Source organism: Callorhinus ursinus, unplaced genomic scaffold (assembly GCF_003265705.2).
Source record: "Callorhinus ursinus isolate GAN/ISIS: 27379988/994484 unplaced genomic scaffold, GSC_fseal_2.0 scaffold1, whole genome shotgun sequence".
Lineage (NCBI taxonomy): Eukaryota > Metazoa > Chordata > Mammalia > Carnivora > Otariidae > Callorhinus > Callorhinus ursinus.
In genome coordinates this window covers 113,500,728-113,527,551 of record NW_027397063.1, presented here as the reverse complement: position 1 = coordinate 113,527,551, position 26,824 = coordinate 113,500,728, and the positions used below count along the sequence as shown (strand labels likewise).

The following is a 26,824-nucleotide window of genomic DNA, read 5'->3' as shown; positions in this document are numbered from 1 at the left end:
CTGGTTAAGCGACTGCCTTCGGCTCAGGTCATGATCCTGGAGTCCCGGGATCGAGTCCCGCATTGGGCTTCCTGCTCAGCAGGGAGTCTGCTTCTCCCTCTGACCCTCTTCCCTCTCGTGCTTTCTATCTCTCATTCTCTCTCTCTCTCAAATAAATAAATAAAATCTTTAAAAAAAAAAAAAAAGAGTTTGTCAATAGTGTCTCTCCCCTCCCCCAAGTGATTCCAATGTGCAGCCAAGCTCAAGCACTGCAAACTTAGAGGAATACTCGAATTATTCTGAACAGTAGGAGTTCCCCAGCAATACAGGGAGGAAAGATATTTAGAAAAAACTTCATGTGCAAATTAAATAAGTTCAAAGCACATTATTATAATGCCTAGATCACAAGTAATCACTAAACCTTGTTGTTATTTTTTGTCATTAAACCTGGGCCCCTTTGGTACAGCTCATATCTGCCCTCTCCTGAAACCTAACTCCCAAAGCCTTTAAAAATATAATGGAACTTACTGAGAGTTTCCTGACGAAACTGAGTAGTATGTTCCATCCCTGGAGAGGCAGAGTAGGAAGGCCTTACGAGGTGTGCTAAGGACCTGGGACTTTATCCAGCGGGTGATGGGAAACCACAGACAAGTTTTCAAAGGAAGTAATAAAATGGAAAGGTTTTTGTTTGGGTGTCTTCAAGCCTAATTTTCATGCATCTTGATAATATAGATAAAAACTATAAAAACCATGTACAAATATGATCACTGCTTTTTTTCCCCACAAATCACCTCAACATTTTATTTCTCAGATTAATGAATTCAGAACCTACAAATAGGGGCCCTGCACACCATTTTCAAAAACTCATAGAGGGTTAAATGATCCAAAAATTCCTGGCAGAAAAATACAACTTCCACACACCTGAAGGGAAGGCCTGGCGTCTCATTGGCCCACTATTGTCGTTGCATCTTACAGCCACATAGTGTCGCTGTTTGAGGGCCTGTATTTTCCAGGCCTGTGGTTGTGCAGGTCCCATAAAGGCCAACAAGGATCTCCAACAGAAGGCATCAATCATGATGTGTCTCACAAGAAGTCTCAGGGTCACAGCTTTTCAGGTACAATACTTTTAGGCCCATATTTAGCCTTTCCTAGGCAGCTGGGGTTACTGTGAGTTTGATCTCTGTGTCTGCCCCACGCAAACATGTTCTCAACTCTGCCCCCAATCCCTTTCCTTACCTGGCTATTCTCACTAACAATAGTTTATAGTTAAACAGATTTTCATTTTCAACCCTCAAAACACAGAATCCAACTGCTTGCCTTTTCCAAGACAATAGGGTGACTTGCCCACTCTTCTGACTGTAGCTGCACTAAATTGAGCCAGGTCAAATATTATGCGTCAGTTGGAACCATTTTGGCTGCAGATAATAGAAAAGCTGATTCAAACGGTCTCCTTAAGCAATAAATAAATTTATTATCTCACACAACTGAAAGTCCACAGGCAAAACAGACTTTAAGGTTGGTGAACTCAATGGTTCAACAACTTATCAAGGACCCAGTCTATTAGTCTCTCTGCTCTCCTTTAAACATGGTAGGTTTCAAATTCACTAAAACCACTACTAAAGTGGTTTTCCAAATGTCTACCAGGAACAATCAGGACCATATACTTTCTTTTCCATCTAAAATCCTTCCTTCTGGTTTTTTTGACCAATTCGGTCACACAGGCACATACTCTGCCTCCCAATCAGTTAACTGCCTAGCAAATGTGAAGAAGACTTAAGATTGGGTTCCAGGGCACCTGGGTGGCTCAGTTGGTTAAGTGACTGCCTTCGGCTCAGGTCATGATCCTGGAGTCCCAGGATCGAGTCCCGCATCGGGCTTCCCGCTCAGCAGGGAGTCTGCTTCTCCCTCTGACCCTCTTCCCTCCCGTGCTTTCTATCTCTCATTCTCTCTCTCTCTCAAATAAATAAATAAAATCTTAAAAAAAAAAAAAAAGACTGGGTTCCAGAAGGGAAAAGGGGTTACCATAATTGGAATTGGCAATGGGGTGGGTGCTCCTTGAGTCACATAAGTTGCAAGGGGGAGGTATGGCTACTTGAGTAAAACTGGAGTCCTGTAAGGGCCAAGAGGACCATGGATGCTAGATGTAAGATCACCAGTATCCTTTACAGTCTTCAAAGCACAAGAAGGCTGATTACCCTCTATTTCCTAACAAGAGAGCCTCCTCCTCATCCCTCCTGGATTTTGTGTGTATCAAGTGGAGGGGAGGAAATTCTACAGCACTGTCCTCCAAAGGAATTCCCTTATGAACCATCAAGGCCTTTCCGGCACCTCTCTTTGCTAGAGAAGTAAAAGATTGCACACAAATTCAGTCTTTGACTCAGCATCCTGTTGGCATTGATCTCGAGTTTTCTTTTTTTTTTTTTAAGATTTTATTTTTAAGTAATCCCTGCACCCAAGATGGGGTTCGAACTCAACCCCAGGATCAAGAGTCGCATGCTGTAACAACTGAGCCAGCCAGGCACCCTGATCTCGAGTTTTCTATGGGTCTTCAATGACCCACCAGGATGCTAATAGTTCTAAACACTCATTTAACATTCATTTACAAAAATGTATTAGGCACCTGTTATGTACCAGAGATCAAAGTAGATGCTGTGTTTATAGTGCTGAGTAAACCAGATGAGATTCTTGCCCTCATGGTGCTTAAGAAAAAAAAAAAAAACACAAATAAGCATTAATTATGATAAGTGCTATGAAGAGGAAGGAAGAGAACAGGGGTATGTGGAGGAGGCTCTCTCCGAAAGTGACATTTAAGCTGAGATCCAAAGCCTGTCTTCATTTCAGCTTACTGCTCTCCTCTGTGCTTTGTATTCCCAGTATAAATTACAGCCTCCATTAGCAATGAAAACAGATCTTTTCATTTCTGAACTTCTAAACTGATTCTCAAATTTTCTCCTAGGCATAGACCTATCAAGTTTCTCCCCATAACAAGGAGTATACCAAATTCGAATGCCATTTGGGTGATGAATTCTTCAAGATTCTTCAAGTCACAAGTTTTTCAGACTTAGAACCCTTAATTACACTAATACATTTGTTTCTGCCTCCCCTATGAGAATTTGAACTCTGGGGACATGGATCATATCTTACTTTTTTCAGGACCTAGCATTGTCCCTGGCACATAGTAGGTGCTCAATACAGTGTGGATGGCACTGCTAAATTTGAGTCATATTTAGACAGGGGCATTCACCTTCAATAGCCATTTTCCAGTATGAAAGACTATAAGCAAATAGCTCGAACAAATAGATTAATAACATGGGGTGCCTGGATAGCTCAGTCAGTTAAGCATCTGCCTTCAGCTCAGGTCATGATCCCTGGGTCCTGGGATCAAGCCCCACGTCAGGCTCCCTGCTCAGTGGGGAGTCTACTCCTCCCCCTGTTCATGCTCTCTCTCTCAAATAAATAAATAAATCTTAAAAAAAAATAGATTAATAACAAATGCTCAAGAATACAGATTAACAATAGTTATATTAACTGAACCTTTAAAATGTGTCAAGTTCTGGGCTACACACTTTTTTCTAACTTCTTGACTCTTCACAACAACCTTAACATAAGTACTGTTAATCTTCATTCTACAAATGATCAAATTAGAAAATAGACGTTAAAAAAAAGTGGGCTCCTGGGTGGCTCAGTCGGTTAAGTGTCTGCCTTTGGTTCAGGTCATGATCTCAGGGTCCTGGGATTGAGCCCCACGTCAGCTCTGCTCAGTAGGGAGTCTGCTTCTCCCTCTCCCTCTGTGCTCACACTCTCTCTCAAAAAGAAACAAAAAAATCTTAAAAAAAAAAAGACTTGCTAAGATCACACAGCCCGTATGTGGCAGAGCCAGGATATGAAACCAGCATTCAGGCTCCAAAGCCTATTTCATTAACCACTTGACGACCATACCACTTCTCTTGATGGGCATCTGTTCTACCATAAGAGAATATGCATTTAATCCAATTTGCAGCTATTTCATCTATTAGTTACCTACTGATGCATAACAAATTATCCCTAAAATTAGAAGCTTAAAACAAACATTTGCTATCTTTACATGTCTGTGGATCAGGAATACAGGACTGGCTTAGCTGGATGGTCTGGCCAGAATCTTTCATGAGGTTGCCATCAATGTGTTAGCCATGGTTAGTCATTTTTTTTTTTAAGATTTTATTTATTTGACAGAGAGAGACATAGCGAGAGAAGGAACACAAGCAGGGGGAGTGGGAGAGGGAGAAGCAGGCTTCCCGCGGAGCAGGGAGCCCAATGCAGGGCTCGATTCCAGGACCCGAGCCGAATCGGGCTTAATGACTGAGCCACCCAGGCACCCCCATGGTTAGTCATTTCAAGGTTCAATTGGGGCTGATGGATTCACTTCCAAACTCACTCATGTGGTTATTGGCAGGGCTCAGTTTGTTCCTTAGCAAGCAGGCCTCTCCACAGGCTGCCTGAGTACCCCCACAACATGACAGCTTCCCACAGGAGTGATCTAAGACAATGTGTGAGCACCTAAGAAAGACACAAAAGTCTTTTTTATAACCTCATCCAGGAAGTGACATATCATCACTTCTGCTATATGCTACTAATCACACTGACCAACTATGGTAAAATGTAAGAGAGGACTACACAAGGATGTAAGTATCAGGAAGTGGGGATCCTTGGGAGCCATTTTGGAGGGAACTTACTACAATCTGTTCATTTTTTTGAGTGCCTCCTCCACTAGAATGTAAACTTCACGAGCGGGGAATAACCATCAGTGCTGCTCATTGTTATATTCTCCCCACAGTACTTGCCATAGAACAGACTGTCAATAAATACTGAATAAATGTAATGATGACGATGATATGAATTCCAAAGAATGAGCTCCCTACAACAATCCTGTCTTACTCCCACACAGATTTCCAGTTGCCATTCATGGTAGCATAAGTAAGTAAGTAAGTAAGTAAGTAAATAAATAAATAAATAAATAAATATTTAAGATTTATTTTTAAGTAATCTCTACACCTAATATGGGGCTCGAACTCACAACCCTGAGTTGCATGCTCCACTGACTGAGCCAGCCAGGCATAGCTCAAATAACTTTTAAAAGCAAGACCTTATCATGCCAAGTACATTTACTCATAATTTCTTTTTCTTTTTTTGCTAAAGAAAATCCATAATTTTTATTTCATTGCCAGTTTTCCAGGAAGTTAAATCTCGAAGGAGATGAAAAAAAAATTTTGAGCTGAACCCAAAGCTATGAGGGGTCTAGAGAGAGGTGTTACCTAACGGTAAATGCCTACTCAGGAGCACCAGCAGAGCCAGGAGCAAGTTGGAGGAACTGAGTCTAAGATTCTTGCATTGGATAGGACCCTGGAAGCATGTTAAAGTGGTTCCAGGTCAGTGACTCTCCCTAGCTCCCAGATACAATTATCTCCAAATAAAGTTTTTAAAAACTCACCAATAGACCGGGGCGCTTAGGTGGCTCAGTCAGTTAAGCAGCTGGTTCTTGATTTTGGCTCAGGTCATGATCTCAGGGTCCTGGGATCAAGCCCCACTGGGGCTCCACGCTCAGTGGAGAGTCTGCTTGAGGATTCTCTCTCTCCCTCTCCCTCTGCCACTCCCCCCCCCTACTCATGCTCTCTCTCTAAAATAAATAAATCTTTAAAAAAAAAATCACCATAGGGACACCTGGGTGGCTCAGTTGGCTAAGTGGCTGCCTTCGGCTCAGGTCATGATCCCAGAGTCCTGGGATCGAGTCCCGCATCAGGCTCCTTGCTCAGCGGGGAGCCTGCTTCTCCCTCTGCCTGCCCTGCTGTTCTGCATGCAGCTCCCCCTGCTTGTGCTCTCTCTCTCTCTCTGACAAATAAGTAAATAAAATCTTATTAAAAAAATCACCATAGACCTACATTAAAAGAAGTTCTAAGTATATAATTTAGAAAGAAGAAAAGTGATCAAAGAAGACAAGGATTGTTGAGAAAAATGATAAAACATGTAGATAAATCCAAACAAACATTGTATAATTCAGTATAATGATCATGAAGGCAAATGCGGGGGCTGAAAAAAAGGACACACGCGGATCAGACTTACGAGGTTACTTACAAGGTGAAAGGGGACAGCCATTGGAGTTAGAGTATTCCAAGGTCCTTGTATTATCTAGAAGGAGGAGTGGGATGTTTAGGCTCTGTTAATGTGCAATGTAAAATTTTAAGGGTAGCCACTCCAAGAACAGGAATAGGGTCAATGACTTCCAAACCAGTAGACAGAAAAAGTGGAATATGAAAACAAAAATTCAGGCTACTTTTAAGAATGAAAGAAAGAAGAACAAAAAGCAGAGCAAAGGTGGGACAAATAGAAAGCAAAAGGTAAAATAGTAGATACAAGCAAAATATACTAGTAATAATAAATTAACAGTATATAATTCAAAGTGGGATAGTGAAAAACACCTTTCTTCATTATTATTTTTTAAATAAATTTATATCCCCTCCACCCATTTCTCCCCCCCCCAACCTCTGATGACTACCAATCTGTTCTCTATGAGTTTGTTTTTGGTTTTGTTTTTAGATTCCACCTATAAAAGACATATTTGTCATTCTCTAATTTCACTTAGCATTGTGTCCTTGAGGTCCATCCATGTTTTCACAAATGGCAGAATTTCCTTTTTTATGGCTGAATAATAGTGTGTGTGTGTGAGAGAGAGAGCGAGAGGATGAGAGTGAGCGAGAGATAAATATGCAGAAGTGGAATTGCTGGATTATATGGTAGTTCTATTTTTAATTTTTTTTTTTTGGAGGGGCAGGGAGGGGTAGAGGGAGAGAGAGAACCTTAAGCAGGCTCCACACCTAGCGCGGAGCCCAACAGAGGGCTCGATCTCACAACCCTGAGACCATGACCTGAGCTGAAATCAAGAGTCAGACACAACCAAATGAGCCACCCAGGCACTCCTATTTTTAATATTTTTGAGGAACCTCCACACTGTTTTCCATAATAGCTGCACCAAAATACATTCCTACCAACAGTGCACAAATGTTCCCTTTTCTCCACATCTTTGCGAACACCTGTTATTTCTTATTGACAACAGCCATTCTAATGGGTATGAGCTATTCGTGTATATAACTACAGAAAATGGACGCACAAGGAAACACCAAATTCATGTTCATATTGGCTTTGGAGGAAGAGAAGCAAGTAATGGTGTTGGACTTGCAAATCCAATAGGGTTTTTATCTGCAATGTTTTCTTCCATTGAAATTTTTCAATGAGCCAATATTTAATGATGGTCAGTCAATTCTAAGTAGCAGGAATATGGGTATTATTTTCTATACTTTTTAAGTTTCTCTAAATAAACATGGTACAAATTTTTACCAAGTCTTAACCAACTGGAACATGTGTATGTATTGTCTTCCTTTGGCTCTGTGCTCTAATTAAGGGTGTATCTACAGACCCCACCCTCCACATGACTCAAACCAAAACCTACATTCTCCTGAAATTGTCAAGCTTCTCCTGTTTGAAGTTCTACAAAATCACCTTGTTTCACTGCTTCTCCACTTTCTGTGTTTGTGTAGGTAGAGCCACAGCGTCCTTGGGCTGAGGGGAAGATGTCTAGCGGCAGCAGTCTGGCCAGCAGCAGGAGACTCTGGGTACTGGCACAGGTTCTGACACACAGTCCTCTGAGGCCAATTTTGAGCCCTGGGCTTGTTTCTGAAGCACCGGTGCCTCTTCCTTTAAACATATCGCCAGTGGGCGCCTGGGTGGCTCAGCTGGTTAAGCCACTGCCTTCGGCTCAGGTCATGATCCTGGAGTCCCCGGATCGAGTCCCGCATCGGACTCCCTGCTCGGCAGGGAGTCTGCTTCTCCCTCTGACCCTCCCCCCATCTCATGTGCTTTCTCTCTCTCTCTCTCTCTGAATCTCTCTCTCTCTCTCAAATAAAATAAATAAATAAATCTTTAAAAAAATAAACATATCGCCAGGGCGCCTGGGTGGCTCAGATGGTTAAGCATCTGCCTTCGGCTCACGTCATGATCCCAGGCTGCTGGGATCAAGTCCTGCATGGGGCTCCCTGCTCTTGGGGAGCCTGCTTCTCCCTCTGCCTCTCTCTCTCTCTCTCTCTCTCTCTCTCTCTCTCTCTCTCTGTCGCTCATGAATAAATAAGTAAAATCTTAAAAAAATAAAAATAATAAACATATCGCCCGTAGTCAGGCTGGACCAGTACGGGAAGGGCATGTGGAAAATTTTAAGTCTTGTAGGTATCAGACTATGTAACTTTTCCCTTTTATTTTGATCTCCATTCACGTTGTTTAAAAAGTAAGTTCAGAAAATCAGTCAATGCATTAACAATTCCCTTTTCAAAAGGAGGCCCCGGCGCCTGGGTGGCTCAGTTGGTTAAGCGACTGCCTTCGGCTCAGGTCATGATCCCGAAGTCCCGGGATCGAGTCCCGCATCCGGCTCCCTGCTCAGCGAGAAGTCTGCTTCTCCCTCTAACCCTCCCCCCTCTCATGTACTCTCTCTCTCTCTCTCATTCTCGCTCTCTCAAATAAATAAATCTTAAAAAAAAAAAAAAAAAGGAGGCCCAATGAAAGCATGGAGGATGGTGAATGAAAAAAATACCTATCACTGATGGCCTGGCGGGTTCAGTGGGTAGAGCATGTGACTCTTGATCTCAGGGTTGTGAGTTCGAGCCCCATGTTGGGTGTAGAGATTACTTAAAAATAAAATCTTAAAAAAGTAGTCAATCAATCCAATAATCACCGATGTCAATGGGCAAATCAGTGAGAGGCAGTTTAAGAGGTAAGAACCAGCATCTAGGTACTTCCTGGGGAAACAAGGAAATAATCTGGGAATGAGAATAAAGTCAAAAGCACAGGACACCTGGCTGGCTCTGTCAGAAGAGCATGTGACTCTTGATCTCGTGGTTGTGAGTTTGAGCCCCATGTTGGGCATAGCAATTACTTTGAGGAAAAAAAAATAGTAAAGTCAAAAAGCAGGATCAGCTTGACTAAATACATTTTATACTGAAGTTCAATACCTCTCACAGTATTTTCTTCAGACCTTTTTCTGTAACAATTCTGTCTAGTAACAAGTGACTAACGCTACTGTCAGTGTCCTGGGCCCCGGAAATGAGTAGGTGGAAAATGTAGCCCAAACTGGTATGTTCAATTCCAGGTATCCCAGAAATTATACCCAAACAGAAAATAGTGACAGAACAAGCCAGCTGAGGAATCAGATTGCACTGCCTATTCGTGGTGCAGACTTGAATACACCTCATGAATGTACTCTGTGCTCCATGGGCAGAGAAGCTTCCCTGGCCTCTAAGGAAGGGCCCAGATATTTCTTCAAGCACAATTAACACTTTTGTAATAACAGGTCCCGTTAACATGAACTTTTTGAATCCCACAAGCCTGGCTCCACATGCTGGCTCTGCAACTTCTGAAGGGCTTTGGGTCTCTCTATAATGGAAGTATTGGGCTGTTGTGAAAAACACAAGCAACAATATATAAGGACATAGCAAGCATCCAATAAATTATACCTTAATGGTCTTGTAAAGGGTATCCAGATTCCTAAAGTTTTACAAGAAAATATAATCCTTCATTAAACAGTATCACAGAGCTGCTCCTCAACCAGGGTTTCCTGGTCCTAGCCCAACCACCCAGGATTGTTTCTTAGAAGAACTAAGGACTCAAAAAAAGTAATTAGGGACATGTCTTCAGCTAGCCTTGTCCCATCACTGGAAATTTCCACTCTGGGGCCTTTTTACCTTCTCCCCCCTACCTCAGTCTTTCACCAATTATTTATTGAAAACTCTCTGCTCAAGACACTGGTTTAGAAGAAAATACAAATATGAAAAGTCTTTGTCTTCCAGGAGCTTTCAATACAGGGTTGCAAACAAGAAATCAGTGCTCGCTAAGCAGAATCCTTGTAACACAATTTGCTTAAGAATTCAGTCATTATTACTTTGCAGACTGATTAACCTAAATAATAGATTGTTCCCTCTTGTCTCTCTATCCCCCTTCTTTCACATACTTGCTCAGCATCTAGAAACTGCTTCAACTCTTACCAACCCTAAAGATCAAATAATCCTTTACATTAACCTCAAGCCGACGGAAGAAATTACACAATGGGGCCTGGATGCCCCCATGCCCCCCAATCTTCTGGGCCCTCAGAATCCCTTCAAATGTCTGTATATTGTCACTGGGCACACTCTCCACAGGGACCACTCACTGCCCTCCTCAAATGGCCCACTCAACAACCCTCCTCCCTCTCTGCTGGTGACAGTGAAAATCCAAACCACCTGAAACTCACCCAGGCCTGCTCTACATCCACTCTTTAAACAAATATTTATCAGAGCCTACTATGAGCCTGCACTGTGCCGATGTGGGAGATACCAGAGGGAGAGCCAAGCGGCCATAGCCCCTGCCTTCCAGAACCTCAGTCCACTCTTAAGTTCCACATGAAGCAAAAATTACACAAATAACCGCACACCCCGACAAGGACCAAGGAGAATTCCAAGGGCTGCAAGGGTTCAGGGACAGGATAGTTCTCCTTAAAAAATGATATTTGAAGCGCAAGCTCAACACCAAAGTGGAGGACAGCTAAGGGAAGAGGCAGGGAGGAGTGCCCCGCAGAGGGAAGAGCATCTGCAGAGGCCCCGGGGAGAGAAAAAGCTTGCATCATTTGAGAATCTACATGGGGCCTCATGCGCGCCTTAAGGAGTTTGGGTCTTTACAGAAGTAACCGGAACCCATAACGAGATTTCAAGGGGCGAATGCCACAAACAGATTTACCTGCCCAGTGGCTTCAGAGCAGACACAAGGTCTGTTTTTGCCACCAGGTTATCCCCAGCGTCCGGCCCCGCGCCTGCTATCAGCGGGTCTTACCAGCCCGGGGCGGCGGGACGCGGTGCAGGACTTAAGGTTTGGGGCTTGGGGATGACGGAGGGCCTCTGCAGAGAGCGCAGAGCCCTCCGCTGAGGCAGCAGGCGGGGACTGCGTCGGCGGTGCTCGGGCGCGGGTGGCGGCCTGCGCTGGGCACCTCAGGGGACCTGAAGCGCCACAGAGTCGGCGCGCTCGCAACTGGCGGCGGCCGAGCTTCCAGCTTCCGAGGAGAAAGCGCCCGCTTCTCGGCGAAGGGAGCAAGGCCACGCGGACTACGCGGCGGAGTGGGAAGTGGCCCAGAGCCTCCCGCGGTGCACGGCGGCCAGGTGAGCCCCGCGGCCCAGGGGGCGCGGCCCCAGAAGCCCCTGCGCGCAGCCACGGGCGTCCCCGCTGCAGGGCGGCGGCGGCGGCGGCGGCGGCGGCCATCTCCGGGCGGCGGCGGGCGCTGCGAGCGGTGGGCGGTGTCTACGCGGACCGTGAGACGGGGCGGGTGAGGCGCTGGGCCGCGCCGGGTGTGTTCCGGATGTTTTGTGTCCGCCGGGCAGAGGCAAGGAGCCGGGGGGGGGGGGGGGGGGGGACAGTCTGCGGGTCGCCCTTACCTAGCCAGGCCCTGCGACCCTAAGATAATCCTCTTCCAGCCCTTTTTTCCTGGACGCGTGAGCAGACTGCATTTTGCAAAGCCTAGATCGTAAGGTGCTGTAACTGGGCTTCTTTACCTAAGAATGCAGCGTGCGCAGCTAACCGTGGCTCTGCGTGTTTTTCTGCGTCCTCTGTATTGGCCGCCCTGGACTGCGTTCCTGTGTGCCAGGTTGACCGCAGCATCCATCCGTCCCCGGGGCCTGGCCCTGGCTGGACGTGCAGTTTGTTGAGTGAGAGGACTGTGATTTACTTCATGGAGTCCTTCCCTGCTGGTGGACGTGGTTTTCATTTTGTAGCTAATACAATAAAAGGCGTTTCGTTGAGCACTGTTATGTCTAGTGTGTTGAGCATGATCAATTGTTAATAGAATGATCTCTCCTAAGGCTTGTGGTTTACATTGTAAAAATGCTCCTCAGAAAAGTTACCAGTTCTTGTACCTCCGGTAGCATTTGGGGACACCTGGCTCCTGGAGCCTCCTGACCGACTTTGCTGGGTCCCAGTGCTTCACGTGGGTCTCGACATACAGTGTCAACACCTGTTTGTTAAAGAGTGACCTTGTGGCTGGCCTTACCTAGAGCTTTTGCTGAAAAGGGAACTATGAATATCTTAGTTAATTTTTAAAACGGACTTGGGTTTAGCTTGGACAGACCATTACAGCCCCCAGTGAGGTTAAACCCAAGTTAAGGCAAAATTCAAGCTGGGTTAGATGAACGGTGGAAACGTCTTAATGGTTAAGTCCTACTCTGAAACGTGACCGTTGAATTGCTAGGGAAGAGATTTTAAAAGATTATGCTGATGCCTAGACTCAAAAAGCTTTCTTCAAAGACATGTAAAAAGTTTCGAGTGACATCATCCTCATCAGTGAAAATAAATGGAATTTGCTTTTCCATCCTTTTCATTTATTTTATTTTACTGTTATTTTTTAAGTAGGTTCCATGCGCAGCATGGAGCCCAAAGCAGGGCTTGGACTCACCACCCTGAGATCAAGACCTGAGCTGAGATCAAGAGTTGGATGCTTAACTGACCGAGCCACCCAGATACCCCTTCATTTACATCTTTAAAATTTTATGCTAAAATGGAATATTCTCTTTAATGATCATTTTTCAGTTTGGTCACATGATCCTGAAAATCAAGTGTATGTATAAGAGTTTAAGAATGACGGTGGGTTAATTCCTTTCTCTCAAGTTTTAAACCAGTCTTCTCTAGCCTTCGCACCCATTTGGCAGGGCTGGGATCCTTTCTCTGTGGGCCCATTCTGTCCTTTACTGGTTCTCTTTACAAGGACACCCCCATGTCTGTGTCATAATCATCTTTTGGTCTCTCTAGGGCCCCTCACTGAGCTTAGTGTCCAGCTCAGTGCCGGGCACATAAGTGCCTGATAACTATTAGCATGGTGAATGAATTTACAGTATGACATGTGTTTATTAAGTCCAGTTTGTAAGATGTGTGACGGATATTTCTCATTTTTCAAGGGAGTAAGGTAGACACTGGAGACAAGGACAGTCGTGATCTTTTGGTTATAGATACAGTCACATTCCAAGAAACACTACCAGCAGGGCACCTAGGTCTTTCCTTTTTGTGTAATTCACGTGCCATACAATTCACCCATTTAAAGTGTATAATCCAGTGTCTTTTTGTATATTAAAATATTATTTTTTTAAGTTGTGGTAAAAAACATATGACATCAAATTTACCATTTTAACCATCTTTAAGGGTACAGTTCAGTGGGATTAAGTACATCCACAATTTTGTGCAACCATCACAAGTTCCAAAACTCTTCAGCACTTCAGATAGATACTCCATAAATAAATGAATGTATGAATGAATGTCGATAGTTTAGGGAAAATTTTCAAGAAATAAATGTGACCTTAATTTCTCACTTCCCTTCTAATTTGTTGTGTTGTCTTTTATACTTCTAGATGAAAAGTTATTATAATTAAGATGGTACCATGCCTTACCGTACTGTGATAATAACTGAAGTTCCTTATAATGGAAAACTGGGCGGTTCTTTCAAGTTTGAATGCTGAATTACTGAACTTTCTAGGGTCTCTAAAAGTTGCAAAGCAAAATTTGAATGATATCCCTAAGCCCACTCTGATTTGCAAAGGATGGCTTATCCAAGTTTATATTATGCTATTTGGCTTCCTCTATTGCTGTGTATTCACTTTGCTTTTGTAGTTGTAGGATACCCTCCACTTTCATAGGAGATATCCTAGGGCTTCTTGAGATTAGAAAAGTTCACAAATTTGTAAGGTGCTCCCAAAACAAAGGGATTTATTTTAGGTACAAAGTGTTTGAATCTTTTTCTTATTCTAAAATTTTTATGTTTTCCTTGCCTGCTGGATTGCTTTTATCAGTGTTAACCTCTTCTTTAACATCTTTTTGAAAAACGGTTTGTGTCTTCTGGCTGTTTCCAGCTAAAGAAGTTTGGCGATCTCCCATTTTTAACAAGGAGAGAGCACTCTAGGGCATTTGTAGAGAGAAGGCTAGGCCAGAGTAGATCTGGGGAGCAAAAAATAGTTGAAGCTATTTTTCAGTAGGTTTGGAAGGGATACAGCTGTTAATCCCAAATCTTATGCATGTGTGAATATATGTGTGCTTCTGATTTTAGTAAAATTTAATTAGTATTACAGCCTAGTTAATTCTGAGATAATTGCATGGGAGTACTGGGCTGTAGTTCTGGCTCAGGCCCTACAAGTGACCTGAGCAAACCACATAACTTTTGTGGATTCATTATTGGCACTAGTAAATTAGGTGGGCTTGAGTAAGTGGGTAAATTAAGTTTGCTGTTAGAAAGCAAACTAGCATATCCTTGGCTGCTTCCTGCAAACTAGTCATTTCTTTGAAGGTATCTAAAATTTTTTTTTAATTATTGATTGATTTTTTTCAGTAAGCTCTACCCCAACGTGGGGATTGAGCTCACAACCCCGAGATCAAGAGTCACATGCTCTACCAACTAAGCCAGCCAGGTGCCCCTAAAATATTTTAATTATGTATTCCACCATAATATATAGCCTTCTAAAATTGAATATTAAGATTGCATTTTAAATTTGTTACCACCCTGTAACATCGATGCTTCCTGAAGATGCATACTGTTTATTCTGGAGTTTTATGTATTCCCTGACCCACTGACTCATACCCTTGGGGCCTCTTATACCTCTCAATTTGAGAAGTGCGGGACCCAGAGGACCTCTAGGTCCCTTGCAGCTCTGATGTGGTATCATATTTGTCTCTAATTTTGGGAAACTATAAATTTATAACAGGGAAAAATATGATTGGTCAATTTGCATGGCTTAATTTCTTTTCTTGAAAACTGGAGTTTGCAATTCTATTGTATGTAAAAGCTGTTTCATGAGAAACTGCATGCAATTTGAGAAATGGATTGCAAACTTAGAAAAAAATCCTTTACAGATGTTATCTTTGTTGCTCTCAGTCTTTCTTTGCTGCAATCCTGCTTTTTTCTTTCCTGCCTGCTAATTGGATTAAAGACTGTTTTGCCAAACCATGGCATCTGGAGGCGACAGTCCTGTCTTTGAAGATGATGAAAGGTAAATGTCTTGCATGGCAATAAAACTAGCTTTTGAAACTTTCAAGATTGTTTTTGTCACTCAAGAGTTATTTATCCAGGCTACTTTGTTAAGGACACATTTTATAAACTTGCAGAATGCATGGTTTTGCTCTTCTGTGATTTAGAGCAAGGGTAGTAAACGCCTGGCACGGAGGTGGCCACCAATGGGACACATCTTTTCCCATAGGGCCTGCATGTAAGGTCTCCAAATCTGTCGTAGCACAGAGTTCTTGGCAATCACTTCAAAATGGTATCAAATCAATCCACTTACCATTTCTGATTGACAGCACACAAAGGACGTTAGAGTGAATAAAGAGTAAGACGTAGTTAAGAGAGCAGGCTCAAAATATGTTCTGTATAGGTATTACATAATATCATGTATGGTATTCACATGGCACAGATAGGGGAAGTATATATTTTATATTAAAATATTAATATCTAAAAGGTGTATTTAAGTTGTGCCAGAAGCTTATGACAAAACAGAATCCTTTATTTTTTTTAATAAGATTACTATAGTAAAGACAAGAATTAACCATCTTCCATACATTTTTATCTCTTTTATTATAGGACATTTCTTGTATGACTTCTCTTCTGCTCAGTATAATAAATTAGAACCCTTTTTGTTAAAATGAATCCTAACTGATTTAAGTTTGAAAGGCTTGGGGAGTTCTTGTTTTGGAGTGAATGGATCTGAAAAGAAAAACCAGAATTAAATACTGTGCTTTTTAAATGGGGATGTAGGAAGAAGTAGAGACTTTTTACTGACCTTTCCAGGCATTATTCTGTAGCCCAGCTTAGAATACTATCCTGGATAAACTGATGGGTTCTTAATCCTATTAATATTAAGGTGACTTTGTTTGGAATTACCTGACTATATACCCATATATAGTAGTTTCATCTTAAAGGAAGAGTATATAGGAGGAAGAAGATAGTTACATGTACTGTGAGTAGAAATTCTTAGGTACTGTCACTTTAATGTCTTGTAATTTTAGGGGTTTAAAAAAACCTGATATTTTCATTTTGGAAAGATTAATTGGTTATTTTCTTACTGTTTTTGGCCTATTGTAATTGCTTTATTTTATTCCCTTAGCCCTCCTTATAGCCTGGAAAAAATGACAGATCTTGTAGCCGTTTGGGAAGTTGCTTTAAGTGATGGAGTCCATAAAATTGAGTTTGAACATGGGACCACATCAGGCAAACGAGTGGTATATGTAGATGGGAAGGTAGGAAAAAAATGAGTTATTTTGTAAAATATGGTATACATAGAAGCTTGATTTTGTTAACATAGATTCTTCATATGTAAATTCAAGGCTTTTCTCTTACATTAGTTATCTTTATATTGGCGCCTGGATCATATTGCTGGACCAAGCAAACTAATAATAGCTATAGAATCCATAGACAATAACATTTAAACTTGAGGTGCTTTTATTTTCTAAAATATTTGAATCATGGAGTAATAAAATTACATCTAAATAGCATTGCTATTTACTCACTTTAATTATAGCACTTCTAAAGCTAAATATTAAATTTTCTTTCATTTGCGTGCTTTTAACTTTTATATTTTATTGCTTAGGAAGAGATAAGAAAAGAATGGATGTTCAAACTAGTGGGCAAAGAAACCTTCTGTGTTGGAGCTGCAAAGACAAAAGCAACCATAAATATAGATGCTGTCAGTGGATTTGCGTATGAGTATACTCTGGAAATTAATGGGAAAAGTCTCAAGAAGTATATGGAGAACAGGTCAAAGACCACCAATACTTGGGTATTACATTTGGATGGTGAGGACTTTAGAGTTGTGTTGGGTAAGTGAGTGCCGTTTCTGCAGAATTTATTGGCTTTTTATGATGGTGGTTAATTAGTTCCCCTAACCACCCAGACCCTTTATGCAAGCTTGGAATAGAGTTTAAGTGTGTGTAGGTGTATTTCTGATGTGTCCTATGTGAACAAAGTATTCATTTAAATGACTGATTTATATGAGAGCCAGATTTTGTAGTGATGGATTGGAGATTGTAAACAGGTTTAAAAAAAGAAATTTTAAAAAAATTTTAAAAAAGAAAAAAAGAAACCTTTTAAACAGGTTTTAAAAAAGATGTAGACATTTGTTATTTATTATTGATATTTCTATTATTATTATTGATATTTCTCTTTTAAAAGGATATATAGAGACAGTTGGAAATTTAAGCTTGATCAGCAACGAGGGAATTTTTCTCTAGGTAGCAAGAGGTTTAGTACTGCAGCACATCAAAATTGTCAAAGTCCAGATAAAGTAGATTAAAAAATAAAAAGTAACAAGCCGTTGATCTTTAAGCTAAGTTCTATTGTTACACATTGGCATCTGTGTTGTTTTCCACTGGGCCTATAAAACTTAAGAGACAAATATTTACAAGTTACTATCTTTTCTCTCTTCTGGTACTCCCAGTATTTCCTGCTTCTCATATCACTAAAGTTAAGACCATTTGGATTATCTCATTAATTCCTTGATTCATTTATTTAGATAATATTGAGTACCTACTAAATACCAGTTAGCATATCAGGCACTGAGGATATGTAGATGAAGAGATGTTGTCCATGTCTTTAAAGAGTCTACAGTCTAGTCAAATGCTAGCATGTACTTTTTAAAAAATTCTTTTTAAGAATGAAAAATGTGGGGGCACCTGGGTAGCTCAGTTGGTTAAGCCTCTGACTGTTGGTTTTGGCTCAGGTCATGATCTCGCCGTCATGGGATCAAGCCCTGTGTTGGGCTCTGCACTCAGGGCAGAGTCTGCTTCAGATTCTCTCCTGCCTCCTGCTCACTTTCCTCTCTCTCTCTCAAATAAATAAATAAAAACTTTGAAAAAAAAAAAAAAAGAAAAACGTTTGGGGCACTGGCTGGCTCAGTTGGTGGAGCACGTGACTCTTAATCTCAGGGTCGTGAGTTCAAGTCCCACGCTGGGTGTAGAAATCACTTAAATAAACTTTTAGAAAAATGAAAAATGTTTATCAAGTAATTAAATGCACATAGTTGAAAAAAACAAACAAACCAGAAACTATTGAAGAAACTGGATCAGTTCGTCTTGAAGAGTTTCCTGTGGTCTGGATTTTGTTGATTGCAGTTCCGTGATGTTTCTGTTTCTTTTTCTTTTTAATATATATAATTTTAAAGTTTTTATTTTGAAATAATCTACACCCAAAGTGGGGTTTGAACTTACAACCCTAAGGTCAAGAGTCGCATGCTCTATCAACTGAGCTAGCCAGGCGCTCCCTCACCTCTGTTTCTATTTCTTATATATTGGTAGTTGACTGAAGAATTGGTTAAATTTAGGTTTGATCTTTTTTTCTGGCTAGACTACTTTATAGTTTTGTTATATCAAGAGGCACATGGTGTTTGTGAATTTATTTTATTTTATTTATTTATTTATTTTTATTATTTTTTAATTTTCTTTTTAGATTTTGATTTATTTATTTGAGAGAGAGAGACAGAGATAGTGAGAGAGAGCACAAGTGGGGAGGAGAGGGAGAAGCTCTCTCCCCACAGAGCAAGGAGCTCAATGCAAGGCTCGATCCCAGGATTCCAGGATCACGACCCAAGCCGAAAGCAGATGCCCAACTGACTGAGCCACCAGGCACCCTATTTATTTTTTCTAAAAGATTTTATTTATTTATTTGACAGAGACACGGTGAGAGAGGGAACACAAGTAGGGGGAGTCGGAGAAGCAGACTTCCTGCAGAGCAGGGAGTCTGATGTGGGGCTCGATCCCAGGACCCTGGGACCATGACCTGAGCCGAAGGCAGACACTTAACGACTGAGCCACTCAGGCGCCCCGTTTGTCAATTTTTTTGATGTTGGCAACCATTAATACCTAATTTTTGCATCCAGTAATTCCTTAGCAGTTGCCAAATGGTGATATTCTGGAATATTTCTAGAATGAAAAATTTCTTGTCATCTACTATTTGGTTGTACAGAGGTACAATTTATATAAGAAATGCAGAATAACACTTGTTTTCCCTTTACTAGTTTTCAAAATACTGAATTGGCTCCTCATTTTCCTCTACAGGGGATCGTTTAGGTTTTTTTTTTTTTTAATTATTATTAACTCATGGATTTAAACTTTGATGTGTGTTGCAACACATTGAAGTTATTATTCTTATTGGACATCAAATTGTCCCAGTTTTGGCCAATGGTGTGCTCTTTAGATTGTCTCCTGAGTCCTTTTGACACATCCTTGGTAGACTTTGAAAGCTTCCTTGCTTTCTGGTATGACACAATGTCCTAGGCTCATTTTGAACATTTACTGCTCAGACGTGGAATCACCCTTTTCTCTAAGAAGCCCTGGTTTTTTTTTTTAGAGGAAAATGGTATTTCAGGAACATAATCTGGGCATATGTTAAAGATGCTCATTCATTATTTTAGAGAAGCTGCAGGCAGGCAGAGAGAAGAGGCTACAAGGTGCACATGCTCCAGGACCTCCTATGACTCACTGCATCCACATCTGAGCCATGATTTAATACTGTATCATGTAGGTTCTTTTGTTAACATACATACTTAAACAGGTGCTATACTCATGATTCAGAAATTACAATGATATGTAAAGAAAGCTACATGGAGAAATTTGCTTCCATCCCTATTCCCATCCATCCTGTTTCCCTAATAAAGATAAGTCCTTTTTAATAGTGAGTCCTTCCAGTGTTTCTTTATTCAGATTCAAGCCAATACAAAATTTTAATACTACCTTATTTCATAAAAGCATCTTGCTTTATTGACTTATTCATATATTCTGAGGATCCTCTTATAATCGCACATAAAGAGCTTCCTCATACTTTTTCTTATAGCTGCAGAGTCAATCTCCTAATAAATAAAAGTTCATTTAACTCGCTCCTGACAGCTGGGCACTTGGGCTATTTCTAATCTGTTGCTGTTGGAAGCAGTGTTGGATGAATAGCTTTGTTCACATGCCTCTTGGAATATAGTTGACATATCTCCTTAGCATAAAATCCCAGAAGTGGGAAAATAGGATCACTGGTTCAACATAACTGCGCTTGTCATTTGAGTGGATTGTGCCCCATTGCCCCTCCTGGTGCTTTTACCATTTTGTGCTCCCGGTACCCATTTCCCCACAGGTTCTCCAGCTGAGCATGTTTCAGATCTTAAATTTTTTTTTTAATATTCTACATGAAAAATGGTATTTCAGTGTTGTTTTTATTTGCCTTTTTCAAAATTAAGTGAGGTTGAGCATCTTTGCACGTTTGAGGTCCTTTTGTTTTTCTTTTCTGGTAATGCATTTTCATGTCCTTTGACCCACTTCCTTTTGGGTTGTTGGTCTTTTTCTCCTTGATTGCTCAGAGTCTTTATGTTAGTAAGATTAGACTTTTGTCTGTCCTGTGAGCTTTGCTTATTTTTTTCCAGTCTGTCATTTATTGTATGACTTTGCTTATGTGTGTACATGTTTTTTTAAGTAATGCAGAAATACTCTTTACTTTTATGTAGTCAAATATATTCCATTTTTCTTTTATGGCTTCTGGGTTAGCAGGTTACTTCAGAGGCACATTAATAATAGCTTTATGGAAAATCTGATACCTGCGCATGTTCAGTAGACATATTAAATAAAATTCCCGTCTTGACCACCATCATGGTTTACTTTAGCACTGTATGCCCTGCTCAGGCGTTGGGATAAGCTCAGTTTCCCTACAGCTGCGCCTGTTGATGCTCCCCACTCAGGCTGCCACCAGGGCAACCAGTGCCCACATTTCCTGGGCTGGGACTCTCGGCCTCTCTCTCCCTTTTAGCCCAGCTCAGAGGCCTCTCTCCGCTCTCTGAGACCCCAGTCTCAAGGTGTGGGGAGAAAAGAGTCCCTCTTAGACTGTGTTCCTGGAGTAGACAAGCCCCTGACTGGCACCCCAGCCCTGACCCACAGGCAAGTTTTTGACCCCTGGGCTTCTCACGTGCACCCAGGTCCCAGTTCTAGGCTTCATTATAACACCCACAGCTCATCTTCTGGCTGCTTGATGAGTGCAGTCTTCTTTCCTGGCACCCGCCAGGACACTAATATTTGCAAGTGGGCCTGGGGATCCTCCCCCGAAATGCACACACGTTTGTGCACACATGTACACGCCTCCTGAAGTGAGCCCTGACAGCTTGACTAATGCCCAGGTGGCTCATGGCAGCATTTTGCTCCATAGTGTCAGCAGAGTCCACCAGGGATGCCTGTGTTTTTTCTTATGATCCAGTAGTTCTTCCCCAAAATGAAAGCATTACAAAAATGAATAGAGGTTACTGGGCTATCCGGTAGGAAATTCAGTGTTAAATTTCTGAGCCTGAATGCTGTCCATCCTACGTGAACCCTGTAGCAGCCTTTCTTGGTGGCCTCTTTATACCATCATCCACCTGGCTCCGTGTGAAAGACGGGGGTGGGGATCATCTGGTCACCGATGCCAGTCTGTGTGGCAAGGCCCCTCCTCACACTCATTTCTGTGCATCCTCAATACTGAAGTTCGTGTTGCAGTGTTTATTTCGTTCAACAGGGCTTCATCCATTTGTACAGGGGCCATGATCATCTCCTAAAAGATTGTTTTGTTTTATTTTTATTTTGTCTGTGAACCAAGAGTAAACATAGTTTCTTCAAATTTAGAAGAATTGGAAAGCCGTGAAAAGTTAATGGAGTTTTAGAAATCCAGTATATCAAACTTTTCTTAAAATAATAAGGAGTTAACTTTATATTTGAGTCACAGATTATAGTGTTTTTTGTTTTTGGTTTGTTACTTTTACAGAAAAAGACACTATGGACGTGTGGTGCAATGGTAAAAGAATGGAGACAGCAGTAAGTTGACCCTTTGATTACTCTTAGCGCTGTGGGGAAGGGTTGCCACTGAAATGTTGCTGTGTTTCCTAATGGTGGAGATTGATAATTAACCCAAGGTCCTCTTGGTTAAGAACAAGAGAGAGATGAAGTACTCCTGACTCCAAATTCTGAAGGCCTTTCCAGGACAGTGCCTGGGGCAGGGAGGGCTCGGAAACGCCTTCTGTTGAGAGCTGGCCCCAGCCTCATGTGCTGCCGTTCCTCTCCTGGACGAGGCTCTGTCCTAAAAGGAATTCACGCATCAGAAACTGCCCCATAGAGGTTGGTGTCCTCCTCTGTTTGTCCAAGTTGAGGTTGGGCTTCATACCGCAGCTCCTCAGACCTGCATGTGTAGGAATCACCTGGGATCTTGTTAAAATGCAAAATCTAACATTTCCCCTGGTGCCAGGGTGGTGTGTTGGCCCATGGTTCACACTCTGATTAGGAAGGCTTTACACCATACCCTCAAAGCAGATAGTACTTTTCTAAAAGTGATGTTTTTGAAAAAGAAGTGATGCACACAATGTCAGATGACACGAAGGCAGATAGGAAAGGGCCCTGTCACAAACCCCAGAAGACAAGTGGAATTTGTAAACCAGCAGTGCCAAGAGGCTGCCCCACTCATTGTGGCCAAGCGTGATGACATCCCCATCAAACCCCAGAGTGTCCGGCCTTTGCTGTCAGCTGCTTGCCTTGTTACAGTTCTGGGTGGGCGGGATGACTATTGGAGTGATTTCAGGGAGAATGAAATAGTGGTGTGCCTAGCACAGGGAGCAGGGGAGTGTGGGACTGGGAGCTGCAGTCCCTGGGTGGAAATTCCCCAGGGCTGGGGGTTGTGCTGGCAAGCGGGGGGTACTAACCCTGGTCCCCGCCTTGCATGCTGGCTTCCGGCGTGAACACCGGCGCTAGAGATAATGAGACCCACTCTGCTCTAGTCATGTTTTAGCTGGTTGCCCCATGGTAGGTGCTGCCCTTGTCCCCTTCATCTGTTGTAGGTATAGGAAGGTGAAGAGAGGTGCTCAGAGGGCAGAGGTCTGGGATGAGTTTATTCAGCCGCTATCTAGGACCTACCTGCTGGGTCTTGTGGCTGTCTGCTTCTGAGGAAGTGCCTGTGCCAGAAATCAAACGTTACAAAGATAGATGCTTCTCTCTTTCTTAATCCTGGTTTGAATTCTTGAAGGGTTATTTAATCAGGGCTCACTCGGAATCCATCGCCAGAACTTGAGCTGCTCACTCTCCGGGTTAAATCTACTGACAGAGACTTCTTTTATGCAGAGACGTTTGGAGAGCTCTGTCTGTGTTTTGTGACCCCTGTGGAATAGCTTCAGTTATCATTAGCATGGATCAGGCCCCTACTGGTCCTTCCTGTCCTTTCCTTCCTACCCTAGAATTCTCTAGATGCCGAATCGGCAGTTTTGAATCCTGTTCTCTCCCACTCTCAAGGAATTCTCCAATGCAAATGTAAAGAGAATGTTGTTTTGTGGTATTAAGAATGTGGTTGTAAATAAGAAGTTGAAAGTAATGTTCATCCACAATGTCTGCTCCTCAGTAATTACCAGGGAACCACAAGTGTTTGGACAGTAGCTCTTTATAACCCAGTTGCCTCCTCATTGTAACTCGAACCTAATTTGCAGAGTAGTTTCTGCAGCTCCGCATCTGGGCAGCCTTCCCCAGGTTGCGCACACCTGCTCTTGCGGTGCATGAGCTACAGTTTATTTTCTTCTTTTTCTTTCCATCTCAAAGCATCATGACCAAGATTATGTATCTGGCAAATCGTGCACCTGCAAGGTCCTTGTGGTGGTGTCAGTACACTTCCGGTAAAGAGCCACCGGCCAAATCCTCCCCACAGCTCGGAAAAAGCTCTCCCTCGTGCGTCCAGTGCTTTCTTAGGCTGTGGGACCCTGCTTGCTCTGCTCTGGCTGCCAGGAAGCTCGTAGCCAAGTTTTAAGTCTGATTGTACTTTCTTTGCTTTCTGGCATAGTCCACTTTCATCCTCAAAGCCTCCTGTTCTTCCTTTCTTCTCTGCACTGCCTGGCCCCTATCTTTTTACTCTAGATCAGTCCTGCTCAGTAAACATGTAACATGAGCCACAGGCATGAGTTTCATGTGTAACTTTTCTAGTAGCCACATTTTAAGTTTTAAGGTGAAGTTCATTTTAATAATATCTTTGATTTAAATCAATATATCCAAAATACTAAATTTTAACATCAGTATAAAAAGGTTTTAGAGTTATTTTACATTCTGTTTCATTCTAAGTCTTCCACACTCCGTGTATATTTTGCACTGAAACAGCACATAGCATTTCAGACTCAGCACATTCAAGTGCTCAGTTGCCCCCCGCGGCTGGTAGCTGCTGTGGCGGACAGAACAGGGCGAGATTGGGTAGTGCTTGGTTTTATGTTACCTGTGTATTTTACTGTAAGCCACCTTACGATCTGAGGAATCAGGTTTTCAGAGTGGGTTAAGAACATTCTCTCCCTTCCTGACTGGGGCCTCCTGCAGTTATTTCACCACTCCGTGCCTCGATTCCCTCGTCTGTACGGTGAGGATAGTAATAGTGCTTCTGTCAGGGTTATGGTGAAGGTGCAATGAAGTAACATGTGCAAACTGTTCTCGATATAGAGTAAGTGACTCGGGATAAAATAAGTGCTTGCTATCATGCTTATTATTTTTACTTTTAAAAATAGTCACTCTTGTCTCATAGTGCATGTTATAGACACACATCCACGAGATGTAAGGGGCTTTTTTCCTCTGAAACTTAAGATTGTTCAAGATAGTAAGCAGGTACAAATAAACGTTCAGTTCACAGCAGAGATGGAAAAGCATCTAGCAATACAAGCTTCTAACTTTAATTTTCCAAAGTTTAACATTGAGCTAATAGATACTTCATTATGCCGCCCTTTTTAGATGGTGTTAATGCTCTAGACAAAGTTAAATGTTTCTGGAACACTAATTCCTCCTTCTTTTGTTGGCCTAGGGTGAGTTTGTAGATGACGGGACTGAAACTCACTTCAGTGTTGGGAACCATGACTGTTACATAAAGGCTGTCAGTAGTGGGAAGCGGAAAGAAGGGATTATCCATAGTCTCATTGTGGATAATAGAGAAATTCCAGAGATTCCTGAATGACTTCATGATAGTGAATTTTAATCTTAAGAGGTAAAGATGAAGACTTTTAAATTACTGTGGTAATTAAATATGTTCGTTATGTACTTTTCAGTACACTTAGTCTGCCAGGTGTTTATTTTTTAGTTACTTGAAACTAATATTCCAAGGGTCAAAAAAAATTATGTACAATCATAAAAATTGCAATTCATTTTGTAAATAATATAAAATGTTTTAAAGCCAAATGGAAAATAAGATATGGACCAAAATCACTCGTTTTACAAGAGAACTTTTTAATAAACACTATAAAATAAAATTGGTGCTGTTTGATTTGTATTTCTAAAAATGGATATCTTCATTAAAAAAAAATTTTTTTTTTTTTAATTTTAGAGAGAGAGCACATGAACCAGGGGAGGGGCAGAGGGAGAGAATCTCAAGCAGAATCCGTGCTGAGCACGGAGCCTGATGCGGGGCTCGATCTCACAATCCTGAGATCATGACCTGAGCCGAAACCAAGAGTCAGATGCTTAACCGACTGCACCACCCAGGTGCCCCTATCTTCATGTATTTTTAACTTATGGAGGTAGATTGTCTCTTTAGTTTAAAGCAGTTGGTACATAATATGATTAGTTTAACTGGAGAAAATGAGAAACATTTTCTGTCTGGAAACTTTAATATTAAATAAATGCCAAATAGTGTCATATAAGAATTTAATTAAAAATGGGTTTCTGAAAATGTCATTGTTTAATCAGCACAGTGAGGACAAAACAACAGGAACGAGAAGCAAACTTCTTTACACCAGACTGCCTCAGTTGCATCCTCAGGCAGTGTTGGAAAATGTCAAGCTGCATCTGGTGTTGGGAGATGAGGCAGGCCCACTGCTGGCACACTCTCCGAGGCGGCCTCGTCAGTATGGGGAGTGCCTGAGATTGTGACTCTCTTTCAGGGCAGGATATAGCATACTAGTAGGGCCTTTTATCAGGGTGTCTCATGTCCATTACCACACGGCGATCCTCTGAGAGGAGAGGTTCTCCATTTTCTAGACTTGCTCTGTCCAATATGGGAGCCATTAGTCACGTGGCTATTTGAGTTAAATTAATTAAAATTAAATACATTTGTTAAAAAATCCCTCCATCACACTAGCCACATTTCAAGTGCTCGTAGTCGCCTGGGGCTGGGGGCAACCATATTGGATAGTGCAGATACAGACATTTCCCTCATCCTACCACATTCCATGGACAGCACTGGCCTGCCTAGCCTGCTTCAAGTTTCCTGAGCTCCTCACTAGTGGCACAGGCAAGATTTAAATCCAGGTTTTTTCTGACACTGAAACCCATGCCCTTTACTACTAATCTCCCTGCCACTAACATATTTCTAAGAGATCTGCGGCAGAACAGAGGTACGACCAGGTTCAAGGGCCAGGAAAGAGGAACCGAGAGGAGAACAAGGGAACAGAGAGGGAGGGTGGCTCAAACAGGCCTGGGCCAGGTAGGCAACGTGCTGGGTGGTGGAGTGAGCATAGTAAAATTAGCCTGTGACTGCTTGCTTCCTCTAACATTTTTTTTCAAGTCTTCCCAATTGGCGGGTCCACATACCTTGACAGAAAGTGCCCCCTGCTCTCCCTCCTCCATCCCTCAGCTCTGCTTCATTGCCCCTGGAAAACCAGATGAACAAAGAGGGACTCTTCTGGGGCTTCTTAAACTCACATTTGGGTGTTGTCTAGTGTTTGGGTATTGTTTTCTTTTCTCTTGAATAATGGGCTTCTTCTAAGGGCCATATTTTATCGGGACCAAAAAAAAAAAAAAGATTCAGACCATGTCCAAAAGCAAAGCAAATGTTTTTAGGCAC

General features: G+C 42.0%; 2 protein-coding genes across 10 annotated transcripts in view; one reads left to right on the top strand and one right to left on the bottom strand.

Annotated features, from left to right (window-relative positions):
• CEP70 (centrosomal protein 70) overlaps nucleotides 1-10,901 on the bottom strand; it is a 115,724-nt gene extending 104,823 nt beyond the window's left edge. For both annotated transcript variants that reach the window (XM_073899409.1, XM_073899414.1), the window contains exon 1: nucleotides 10,765-10,901. The gene's annotated coding sequence lies outside the window, so the exon portion shown is untranslated. The remainder of the gene's footprint in view (nucleotides 1-10,764) is intronic.
• A 79-nt stretch (nucleotides 10,902-10,980) lies between these two features.
• On the top strand, nucleotides 10,981-25,498 carry FAIM (Fas apoptotic inhibitory molecule). Of its 8 annotated transcripts, XM_073899441.1 has the most exons (7): nucleotides 10,981-11,180; nucleotides 14,982-15,041; nucleotides 16,152-16,284; nucleotides 16,635-16,863; nucleotides 21,806-21,855; nucleotides 24,851-25,030; nucleotides 25,367-25,498. In XM_073899441.1, exons 2-6 carry the CDS (start codon nucleotides 14,998-15,000, stop codon nucleotides 24,998-25,000), a joined length of 606 nt encoding a protein of 201 aa, XP_073755542.1. In that variant the 5' UTR covers nucleotides 10,981-11,180; nucleotides 14,982-14,997; the 3' UTR covers nucleotides 25,001-25,030; nucleotides 25,367-25,498. The 8 variants fall into 8 exon arrangements, with proteins under 8 accessions (XP_073755542.1, XP_073755535.1, XP_025737371.1 ...); XM_073899434.1 differs by lacking the exon at nucleotides 25,367-25,498 and having other exon boundaries at nucleotides 10,994-11,180; nucleotides 24,851-25,285; XM_073899435.1 differs by lacking the exons at nucleotides 10,981-11,180; nucleotides 25,367-25,498 and adding an exon at nucleotides 11,258-11,344 and having other exon boundaries at nucleotides 24,851-25,285.
• The last annotated feature ends 1,326 nt before the right edge of the window (nucleotides 25,499-26,824 follow it).